The sequence below is a fragment of the Hippocampus zosterae genome, chromosome 2 (assembly GCF_025434085.1).
Source record: "Hippocampus zosterae strain Florida chromosome 2, ASM2543408v3, whole genome shotgun sequence".
NCBI classification, from domain to species: domain Eukaryota; kingdom Metazoa; phylum Chordata; class Actinopteri; order Syngnathiformes; family Syngnathidae; genus Hippocampus; species Hippocampus zosterae.
The window spans coordinates 4,272,469-4,284,672 of NC_067452.1; the positions used below are offsets into that span (position 1 = coordinate 4,272,469).

At 49.1% G+C, this 12,204-nt stretch overlaps 1 protein-coding gene across 10 annotated transcripts in view; it reads right to left on the bottom strand.

Annotated features, from left to right (window-relative positions):
• Nucleotides 1-12,204, bottom strand: part of atf7a (activating transcription factor 7a) — a 64,683-nt gene that overhangs the window by 38,324 nt on the left and 14,155 nt on the right. For 2 of the 10 annotated variants that reach the window (XM_052058776.1, XM_052058766.1), the window contains exons 1-2: nucleotides 11,452-11,563; nucleotides 11,267-11,338 (exon numbers count right to left, since the gene is read on the bottom strand). In XM_052058776.1, the coding sequence (XP_051914736.1) occupies nucleotides 11,267-11,338; nucleotides 11,452-11,556 (177 nt within the window). In that variant the 5' untranslated portion in view covers nucleotides 11,557-11,563. Of the gene's footprint in view, nucleotides 1-1,881; nucleotides 1,955-11,266; nucleotides 11,339-11,451; nucleotides 11,566-12,204 lie in introns of those variants that run through there. The other 8 variants (XM_052058775.1, XM_052058774.1, XM_052058769.1 and 5 more) reach the window with 8 other exon arrangements.

A 12,204-nucleotide genomic window follows, 5' to 3' on the forward strand; every position in this document is an offset into this window, starting at 1 on the left:
CCCCTCAACATCAGCTATTGGGCGTTTCCCTGTTGCGTTGATCGGGAAGTGCCGGATGGCACTCGCCTATCAGGAGACTGGAAGTGAACACTGCGTCTGATAGGTCTCCTTCCCTCTCCCTCCGAGACGGCGAGCTGTAGTGCTTCCTGTATGGCCGATCGGACCTGGACTGGTAGTCACCGCAGTCATCTTGCGATGTACTATCCCCAGAATCATTGCGCCTGGCATCCCCCTGATAGTCCCAGTTGCGTCTGCCTGGGGAATGCCGTTGCTGGCGTTCATGCACAGAGGGGCCCCAGTCAGGTCCGCGTGGAGAATGGTGGCGATGCCGTACACCATCAGAGATCCAGTCATGTCTGCTGCGCCGGAACTCAGGAAAGTCTGGACGGCGTCTGCGATAGAACTCCGGACTTCGACCGTAGCCCCTGTCAGGTGAGTAGCAGTTTCTGGACTGGGGTGGACCACCATGGCCGGATAGAGAACGGCGGTGTGCACGACCGAGGGGATCACCAGACGCAGAAGATCGATTGGCCCAGTGGTCAAAGCGCTGGCCGCGGTAGGTGTCCCTCTCCTGTAGCTGGTGGACGTCACTCTGCAGGCCATTCACTTTAACTGTCAGTCGTTCCATTGCTTCTAGAAGCTTAATAGAAGCAGTATCAGAACATGTCACTGACACCTGGTCCATAGTCCGCATAAGTGGGTATGAAGCATGAAGGTTCAGTGCCGCACGTGCTCTCTCACAGCGGCCAGCAACAACGAGGGCCTCGTCATGGTCACCCGCTCCCATCTCGTGGATCTTTGCTTGCAGGGCAGGATCCAATCCAGCCACGAAGCGGCGAAACTTCTCCCCTTCCTGTGCTACGCGGCCGTACTCAGGGAAGGCCTCCATAACGAGGCGGGTGACGTCAGCACTGTACACTTCCAAGCTCTCACCAGGCTTGCGGGGGCGGGCATTTATATGGGTTCGGAAAAATGGCAGGGACAGGCTAGGACCAAAAACATCCTGGAGCCTCTTCTTGACAGCCTTGTAGTCCTCCTTGACTGCGGGGGAAAGGCTATCCCAGTACAGAAATGCAGCCTCAGCTAATTTTGTCGGTAAAACTGAAGCCAGTACAGATGACATTTCAGCGGCTGGTCGGTTATACATGGCTTGCATCGACACCTCAAAACGCAGAGACCAGCTAGTAAAAGACACGGTCCCATCACCTTTAAAAGCTGGTGGTAAATCAATGTTGAGGCGGCCCAGCTGAGTAATATTCGCAGCAGCCATAGAAGCAACAGTGGAATGAGCCACTTCAGGGGGTTGACTAACGGAAGCCTCAGTATCGTACATAGCGAGCTCAAAACTATGACTAATGATGGAAACAATGGCCAAGAAGAAGGTAGGAAAAAAAGTCCAAATTGCATGAAGCCTCAAAATCTCATCCAAATTAGCGATTAGCAGCAGCCATTCGGTAGAGCGCAAAATCCATGTGGCTAGCAGTATGACAATTAGCACGAAAAAATCGTAGCATAAAAAGAGTCAAGGAGCCACACAAAACATACCAACACCGCTGCCACCAATGTAAGTTGAGGGGTTCGCAGGTTTTGAATGGATTGCTCTACTTTTAGAATGGGCAAAAGGACAGGACGACTTCGTTTGAACACAGCTCTTTTTCTCGTTATTTTTTTCTCTGCTCAACCGCTCCCCGCTAACGCTCTAACCAACACTCCCCCTTCCGGTAACGACCCGCCTTCCTGTTTTTCTTCTCCAATCACATGTAATCAACCTAAGAATATTTCAGGACGTATTAAACAGAGTATAATTAAGGTAACTAACATAAAAGAATATAATGCATGAATATAAAATGATAATAATTAACAATTTAACAAAAGCTTACATGTTGTATTATTTTGTCATTTTATGTTAACTGTTCTTTTGATGGCGGCGCGGGCATCTGCAGCGGCTCCTCTCCTGTGGTTGAGAGGAATTAAATTTAATCTATGCTGTATGTGGCACATTCAGCACATTTGACGTTAAAGTTGACTTGAACTTGAACTAGCTACAGTATGTGTGTCATTTATTTAATATGAACATCTTTTTAATTCAAAATAGCCTCCCTCACGCAGAGTAAATGAGGTGAACTTCCAGCCACACACATTGAGCCAATCACAGATGCAACCAGACACACACAACATTTGCACAATGAATATAAAGTATATCCCTCGGTGAGGCTGTCAACGTGAGTTGAGCTATTCACGATCTGAGTCCATCTATATTTTAGATATAGTTCGCGCAGATGGGGCGGAATCTGTACACCGGAACCCAACAGCTTTGAGAATGTGCTTACTTTTGTCCTGTGCAAGGCACGTAAAAAGTGGACAACGTAGGACAAAATAATCATTGTGGTCTGCGGTACCAGGACGTGTACAACACAGCCAGATTCCATGTTCATGTTGTAGCATATGGCCGTTTACCATACTGCTACACGATGTTACGGCAGTGTCGCAAAGCATTGGTGGGTTGGGTGACAACTGAGACCTATGACATCAGTGGAATAAAAGACCGTTGAAAAAGCAAGTCGTGTCCTCACGTTTTTCGGACACAACATTTTGGCGACGAAGATGGACTTTAACGCAGCTCCCCTCCCCTCGTTCCTTGCGCTCCCCGGTGAGCCACCAGTCCTGTGGTCCCGCTGGTATGACTCTTTTACAACATATCTGACGGCGATCGGACTAAACGAGGCAAGCGACGCACGGCTAACGGCTATGCTAGTGCACAGCTTGGGCGTCGAGGGGCAGCGCATTTTCCGTACTCTCGGACCCGCACGGACTTATGCAGATTGTGTCTCTTTATTGGCTGGACATTTCGCTGCTCGGCAGAGCGTGATAGTCCGGCGCATTACCTTTCGCCAACGACGGCAACACACGGGTGAGCCGGTACTCCACTACATTGCCGATTTGCGGTGCTTAGCGGGCCTCTGCAAATTCGGCCGCTTGGAGGAGGAGATGATTCGGGACCAATTAGCGGAGCACACGATTGATCCCAAGCTCCGGGAGAAACTGTTACTGTCGCCGGACGACCTCCCGCTGTCGAAGGCTGTGGAAATGGCGTTCCAACTCGAGAATGCAGCACACTTAGCAGCGCGGCTCGCGAATCCAGACACACCCACCGCTTCACGCTCTCCTGCTCTGGCTCAGATTGTCGCTCCGACTGCTCAGCCCTCAGACTCCGCCTCCACCTACGACGGTGCCGAGGTAAATGTGGCCAGACGTCAAGGGGCCGCCACACGCAGACCTTGTGCCAACTGTGGCTCGGCCTCACACCCCACACGTGCGCCATCTTGCAAGGCCACCGGACAAAGATGCCAGCGATGCGGGAAGATGAACCACTTCTCCAGGATGTGCCGCTCTGCCTCCACACCGACAAACCCCACATCCCGCTCACCTGACCGGTCGGGCCTCACCACCATTCACTCCGTGGGCTCCGGCGCCAAGCCATTCAAGTGGTGCACAGTGCAACTGGACGGCGTGAGCTTGCCACGTCTACTTGACACTGCAGCCTCCAGGTCTCTGTTGAACGTGTCCACAGTTAGACGCCTATTTCCCCGGCTCTCGATTAAGGCCAACGCCGAAGACTTGTTTGGCTATGGCCACGTTAAAATTGGCATGGTGGGCACCGCCACCTTCACCGTGCGCTATGGCTGTAAAACTCTCCCTGCTTTCACCTTCCAAGTCTCCCGTCATGGCGCCAACCTCTTGGGCTTCGACTTGTTTTGCGCACTCGGATTTTCCATCACGGACAACGTAGGCGCCGCAATTCTGACGGTGACTACATCCTGGCAGCACCGTTGGCCATCGCTCTTTACAGGTTTGGGCTGTCTCACTGCCTTCAACCATCAGCCACTCATTGATCCTACTGTGCCCCCCGTGATCCAGCCTCTTCGCCGACTGCCCCTCGCCCTGCGTGATGACATCTCGGCCGAGCTACAGAAACTCCTCGATGCTGGCATCATTGAGCGGATTGACGCGTCCCCTTGGATCTCCAACCTGGTGGCAGCAAAGAAAAAGACGGGTGGTCTGCGACCCTGCGTTGACCTCAGAATGGCTAACAAGGCAGTGATTCCTGACAAATACCCACTGCCCACAGCGGAGGAGTTGGCTGCCAAGTTCTATGGGTCTACGGTGTTCACAAAACTGGACCTGCGCCAAGGCTATCTACAGGTTCCCCTGCACCCTGACAGTCGTAACCTTACAGCCTTTGTGACCCACATGGGAGTTTTCCGCTACACCCGCATGCCCTTCGGCCTCAGCTCTGCCCCCAGCTGTTTTCAAAAGATCATGGCCACCATCTTCACAAGCATCCCGGGGGTGGTTGTTTACCTGGATGACATTGTAGTACACGGTGCGACGTGTGACCTGCATGATGACCGCCTCTCCAAGGTGCTCGATGTGCTGGCGAGCCACAACCTCACCCTGAATGGGGAGAAGTGCATCTTTTCGGCATCGGCTATTGAGTTTGTGGGATTTCGCCTGACTGCTGATGGCCCGAGTCCACTACACTCCAACGTCGATGCACTATTGCGCCTGCCAGAGCCCTCGTGCCCCGCAGAACTGTCCACCTTTCTGGGCATGACGGCTTTTTACTTGCGCTTCCTCCCCAACTACTCTGATACGACGGCGCCACTGCGTGCCCTCCTAAAGCAGGACGCCTTGTGGTCGTGGACGCCGGTATGCTCAGCAGCCGTTCGCCGGCTCAAGACACAGCTCACCTCCCCACCAGTACTCGCCCATTTTGACTTGGAAAGCCCAACGTTCGTGACCTGTGACGCATCCAACACTGCGGTTGGGGCTGTGCTGTCTCAGCTCCATCACGGGACGGAGCGCCCGGTAGCCTTTGCGTCAAGGTCACTCACTTCTGCTGAGCAGAAGTATTCTGTTGGAGAGAGGGAGGCTCTGGCTTGTGTTTGGGCATGTGAGAGGTGGTACATGTACCTGTATGGCCGACACTTTACACTCCGCACCGACCATAAGGCTCTCACAGCCTTATTAGCTACAACCGGGTCAGGGCACAAGCCGCTGCGGTTGTATAGGTGGACGGAGAGGTTACAAGCTTACAATTTCACCACCCAGTTCACACCAGGGAGGGACAACGTGGTGGCGGATTTGCTTTCCCGGGCCACGCCCAGTCCCGCACCGGACACAGACCATGACACCTTGGAACAAGGTTTGATCCTCCATCTCCACACACCCCCTCCAAGCCGCCGTCTCACTGCAAGACCTTCAGGCAGCGTCCGCCGTAGACCCAACACTAACCAAGCTCCGGACCTTCATCCGCAAAGATCTCAGAGGAACTTGCACCTTTTCACCGGGTGAAGGGTGAGCTTTCTTGTTGGAACGATGTCTGTGTGGCTAGGGGGCTCTGCACTATAGTTCCTGTCACCTTGTGGCCTCGCATCCTGACCATGGTTCACGAGGGTCATCTGGGTATCGTGAGGGTCAAGCAACGCTGTAGGGGCCTGGTCTGGTGGCCAGGTATTGACAACAATGTGGAGACCATGGTCAAGGACTGTTCAGCGTGCCTCACAAGTGGCAAGACTGGCCACACCCCCCCCCCCCCTCTGCAACCCGTGGCGTGGCCGGCCGGCCCATGGACTCATATCCAGGTCGACATTTGCGGTGAACTCCATGCCATGCCTCATCACCAGCGTTTCCTCCTGGTGGCATACGACCTCCACTCGAAATGGCCCGAGGTTCTGGCTGCTGGGTCTATCACAACCGAGGTCGTCACGGGCTTCCTATCCTCTCTTTTTGCACGATGGGGCGTGCCTGACATTATCACGACGGATAATGGGCCTCAGTTCATCTCGGCCGACTTCGCAGCTTTCACGAGAGCGAGGGGGATAAAGCATATCAGGACCGCCTTGTATCACCCCCAGGCCAACGGGGGCGTAGAGAGATTCAACCAAACCCTCAAGAATGGACTAAGAGCACACCTGGCGGATGGCCTTCCTTTCTCTTCCGCACTACAGGGCACTCTGTTGCATTACAGAGCAACACCTCATGCCACGACTGGCACCTCCCCAGCTTCCCTTATGCTGGGACGCGAATTGCAGCTGCCCCTTGATCGCCTCCGTCCTCCAACAAGAGCCACTCCAGCATCTGCATTCTCTCCAGCCAGCAGGGTGGCCAATGAGCAGCAGCGGATGAGGCGGCGATTTGATGAGAAGCACCGGGCGAAGCAACCCACACTTACGGTGTCAGATTGGGTCCGCATTCGCCGGCCCGGCCGTTCACACAAACTGGACTCATTCTGGACAGCGCCTGTCCAGATTACTGCTCAACTTGGACCAGCCACCTTCCGTCTGGCCGACGGGTCACGTTGGCATGCCAGCCGCCTCAGGAGAGTGGCATCACCTACTCCTTTGAATGAAAGACCTGTAGCAGATCTGGACCTCTCCGACAGGGACTACGATTTTCCTACTGCTTGTCCTGGGACACAGGTGAGGAGCCTTCAAGAACATGGTGAACCAGCTGTGCCCGAGGGACCGGGGCCTCGTCCAGCTCGGGTCCGCCTCCGACCTCGTTATTTAGACGACTACGTGACTGAGTTCTAGCTAGTGCTTAGCCTGTTGCGTGGCAGAATACCCACAAGGCTAAGCGGGTAAACCGGCAGTCTACCCGCTTTGCTCGGCTCAGGAAGGGCTTTGTTCTGTCCCTTGTCTAGTTGTTTGTGATTTGAGAAGTTTTCCAGATTCCATCAAGGGAGGGGGTAAATGTAGCATATGGCCGTTTACCATACTGCTACACGATGTTACGGCAGTGTCGCAAAGCATTGGTGGGTTGGGTGACAACTGAGACCTATGACATCAGTGGAATAAAAGACCGTTGAAAAAGCAAGTCGTGTCCTCACGTTTTTCGGACACAACACATGTAGCAGAATGAAAACGCAAGACACTTGAATTTCACATATTTTCCAGGCCATTTTGTACTTGACAAAAAGAATAGCATGCTCAGTGTTCTGCCCACAGTAAAAGTTTGGGTCATTTCATTAATAGTAATTCCGTTTAGAATATTCATTTTGTTATCGCGGTGCATTGTGGGTAGCAGACGTCTTGTTTCAACAGACGAGTCATTACCGAAAGCCTGACCGTGATCGTTGCAACTGGCCCTCCTGAGTTGTATATTCCTTTCGTTTCACCTTCGAAAGCAATGGCTGTAAGTCTGCTCGTGTTTACTATTATTTAGACATGTGTTTCAGAGATTGTTATTGGAAATTCGCTAGAGTGTTGCTAACGACGTAGCGACGATGCTAAATCGGTGCTAACAAGCTAATTAGCATGCGAAGGTGCTGTGAAAATGCATTGTTTATCGTTGTTTGTCACATTTTGAGCTGTATTTATGTCTTTGTTAAACACATGACGATTTGTGTTGTATTTGTGTACACAATATTAATGCATGTTTTAAATCTGTTCATTTCAGTTTCACTCTACAAGTCGATGTCACAGTTGTTCACTGTACGCCGTCAAGAAGACCGTAATAAAGGAGCAAGACGCTCAGTTTCCTAGCTCATGAATAAATGAGTTTGGCTTGCTGTTGACCTGCGTTAACATACCCAAAGTATCTAACACGTAGCGATAACAGTACACTCAGCAATAAAGTGTTCAGCGGGCAGGGATGAATGGGCATGAGGCTATGATTGCAAAATACGTTTGCAAAAACCCTATCATTTTGTGTCAAAAGGTAAAATTACGTTTATTAAAATGTAACAAAGGGCTTTGCATAGCTCCTGAGAATGTATCAAGGCTTTAGGAATGATTTCAGACTGATAAATCACCACTACATGGCAGGAGTGGCTTTGAGATCTTGGTCCACACACACACACACACACATATATATATATATATATATATATATATATATATATATATATATATATATATATGAGAGCAGAGGTGGGCAAACTACGTCTGTCTTTTTAATCCGGCCCGCTGAAGGTTGGTACACAATTAAGGTTCGATGTAAACGATTGCATTCATTTCATTTGGACTTGTAATGACAGGCATTTCAACGCCAGGTGGCGCAGTTACTTGAAGTTGCAGAGCACAGGGAGGGAGGGGGATACGATATGGAAGCCCGCAGTAGTAGCGCTAAATCAAGTAACTCCGCTCAATACGACGGAATAAGTGTGTCCGCGCTGCTATTTTCAATCATTGATTCCAAAACGACGACATGCAAGTGATTGCAGTGAGTTTTACTGGAATTGCGAAAATTTTTACGTCCTGTAGATCATGGCATCCAAACGAAGAGGAACAGTAATGGCCGCGGAAGAGAAAGTGAAGTGTATCTGATTAAACGAAGTGGGTTACAAAGTACAAAACATTCAAGAGACGCTTGGGAGTCTGAAAGACTCAAATCAACGAGACTTTGAAAAACGAGGAAGCAATTCTTGCTCAGTCCAATTCTGCCTATTTCCATGCCAAGCGTGAATTGCTTGTGGCTCGACATACAGTTGACGAAATAAACATTTCCTGGAATGGTTTGACTGTTATCGTGCAAAAAAAAATCTGCAAACTGGACCGCTAATAAGAGAGCAAGCGATTTCCATAGCGGTATGGGCATCGAAGACTTTGACGCGTCCCATTGTCGGCTTCAAAAGTTTGTTCCACGACATCAGCTGAGCAACGCTGTCTTGTGTGGTGATCGAGGGGAGGTCAAGTTCGAGACAGTGAGTGAGCGGAAAGCAAGCCACCAGGTCTTTTACTCGTCTCATTTTGTAGCAAATAGTCCTAACTTTGCCATATTTTGTCATATACCTGAACTGTATGCTGCAGTTTTGGGGCAATATATTGTTGCACTTTGTTGCTTGTGTTGTCACACATGTACTGTATGTTGTTAACATACTTGGATGTTCATACGGGACATATACCATAGTTGTTTCACTGTCCTCATTAAAAAAAGAATGGTAATACTTTCCTACTTTTGTTCTGTTGATGTTTAGTATGGACTTTCAACATATACCGTTTTTATATGTACTGTACATCTTGTGCTGACTCGGCCCACCTGTCAAATTTAGAAATCAATGTGGCCCCGAGCCAAAAAGTTTGCCCACCCCTGGTATAGAGAACTAGCTGGTTCGCCGCCCTCCGGGCGGCTCATCAGCTAGTTCCTGCGGAAGGCTGGTAAGGTGGTGGTTCGCCGCCCTCCGGGCGGCTCATCAGCTAGTTCCTGCGGAAGGCTGGTAAGGTGGGCCTTCGGCCCACAAAAGTGTTGTTGCTTGGTTCAACTTTTTGTTCATCTTCATTGCTTATCGCGAAAATAAAGAGATGTTTAGCTCTACTAAATAACTAACAATTTCATTGCAATGCTTGTGGGTAGACAACATTTTTTCGCTAAGATGCCTGCGCGATCGTAGTGAGCCACTGCCTGAGCGGCGCAGTGGCGGCGCGGTGAAGTAGGTACGGTTTGAAAAGGGACAGACGGAAGGACAGACCGCGTGCGGGACGACGCGCAATATATATATAGATGGCAATCCTACATCGCATTAGGAAGCAGTGTGGTGGTGAGAACAGGTCTTCACATTTACCACACACAAAAAATAGGACTTTTACAAGGGTTAATGTGAACACACATGCAGGGACATGCGTGCATGTTCACAGTTCAACGTTGAAAAGTTCATGCAAAGTTCATGCAACAGTGCGGTGTTTTTCCTGGCAATAAAATGTTTTTTTTTTGCAATCAAAGCACACTTTTTTGTGTTGTTTAAGTTGTTATTCAGTAGGAAAGCATTGCTCAGATATTTGAGGTATGACAAATGCAATAAGTAAATAGCGGCAAAGTGAAAGTTCTGCTTGAAAAGCGTCCTTTCACAAAAAGCTCATTTTTTCTTGGAAAATGAGCATTTTCAATGCTAATTTTCAACTGCTGTTTACTAATGAATGAAAAATGTCTTTTGCTATAGTCCATGCTTGTACAGCTACACAACTTCATTTTCTGTAGGCCTTTACAAATTTGTCAAAAAAGGCTCCCAATTTCCGAAGAATGGCTAGCATTGAACGAGTTTATCTGGGGGTCAGTCAATGCAATTATGACGTCAAAATATCAACATTAAATTAGCGCTTTGTTTTTTAAATAATGGTTTACATTCATTATTATTTTTTTAAAATCCATAATGTGCTTAGCTTAGTAGGATTGGGCAAATATGGCTAAAAATGTTTCCACGTAAGTCAATCTTGATAATTATTTGTTCTACCTATTTAAAATAAGAAAAACAATGACCTGCTTTTGTGTACAGTGGAATGTGTTTTTTTTTTGTTAGATGCTAGGCCAAAGCAGTATTGTTGATAGTTACATTAACCTTCATTCAATGTTCATACAAAATGATGTGCAGTAATCGCATACTCGCTTGCAGTGCCTATATTTGCGTTGACCAATTGTCTTCAGGCTACTTGATATTTTTTTGCGGACCCATTATTGCCATGGTCCATTCATCTTTTACTTGCCAGATTTGGGTTACAGTGTTACAGCATGTAAAAGACGGGGAACTCCCTTAGTTGTAAACCATGTATGCAACTGGATGCATTTAACAGGGTTGTTCTACACAACGGTGACCGACTAAAAAATGAATTACCACATTAACAAAAAACAAAACCATGCTGACAAAAACAATGTCAGCAAATCAAATGTTAAAATCAAACATTTACAGATAGCTATATCTGTTTATCCAATAGCTGACAACCGAGGAAAGTCGCTCATCTGAGTTCCGCAGCTGCTCACCAAATGCTGGCATCAAGCAAGCTAAATGAATAACGACGTTTGTATCACAGGAGCGTGTCAAAGGGAAAGCTGTCCTTAGGTGTTCACTGTGCTGTCCGGAGTGCAAACAACTACAACAAAAAGCAGCATTTATTATTGAGTTGACAATAACATGTTTTGGACCTATTCTCTTGCCTGTGATCGTTTTGTGAATCACAAATGTTCACCCTGCAGCTCAGGGGAGAGCGAAGCACGCAACACTCGAAATGAAAAGCGGCCCAGCGATAATACGGGTCCTTTGGAATCCCTTGAAATTCTAGCAGACATTTGGAGTTGCGAGGGAAATCGGCGTGTGAGTCACTGGCAGCCACAGCTGCAACCTGTGTCTGCAGGCTCCCGTGGACAGCAGCGACAGGTTGCTATCTACCAGCTCTGATGACTCACAGGAGCTTCCGCAGTGACTCACCCACCGCAGGAGGAGACAGCAACCAGCGTCTTTGTGTGCACACAAATGTATCAAGCGCAGACTCACCTGTCCACAGCCGGGAGCGTGGCACACAAACGGTCGGTCGTCGCCCATTTTCGCAAAGAGCTTGCAATGCAACTGCGGGAGAGGAGAGGAGGAAAACATGACTCGGTGGTTCCTTGCTTGATGCGCCTTCAGTCCGAGCAGGAGGCTATTTAAAAACAACCCCTGCCAAGGAGGAAAACACACACCGAGACAGCAAACGCAACTTTCCCCCTTGGTGAGATTTCCTCCACACGAGAGGGCTTCTGCTCAGCCAATGACGAGCTGGCTAGGAACATCTCACACTTTCTCATCTTCTGTCCCATTTGCTTTGTAACCCTGCCTTCTCCCTCGCCCCCGCACCACCCACCCGTGCCCCCAACTCGAGCTTGTCTGACTACTCACTGTCTGACAGGATTGGCAGACGAACTGAAATGCACAAAGGCTGGATGGCCGGCAGCAGTTCATCTGTGAGGTTTTGGGCTTTAGAAGCAAGAGGCTCATGTCCCGCCACAGACCAAATGCAAAAATAGAAACTGGTTCTCTGCGAGATGCTAGTCAGCTTCCTGGCTACTGTCGAGGTGTCCTTGAGCAAGGCATCAGCCCTATTCCCCAGTTCACATGATGTTTGCGTTGTTTGCGTGCCCCCTTCACACTGACTTGTGTCTGTGCATGCCAGCCTCAGCCTTTGTGTAATCTGATGCACTGCGTGGTGAACACAGAATACATAGCAGAGTGGCAGGTGAAATGAAAAGTGAAAACGACGGTCACGGCCTCATTTGCTGTTGAGAAAAGTGAAACATGAGTAAATCAAAGGCATTTATTGAAATGTAACATGTGCGTCTGTTGCTGTTTCTCTTACTAACGCGTATTTACTTGAACACCTTGAGGGCTTTTGTACTGATATTTCTTAAAGTCCTACATCTAATTAAAAAGCAAATGCCAATGCATGTAATGCAGCA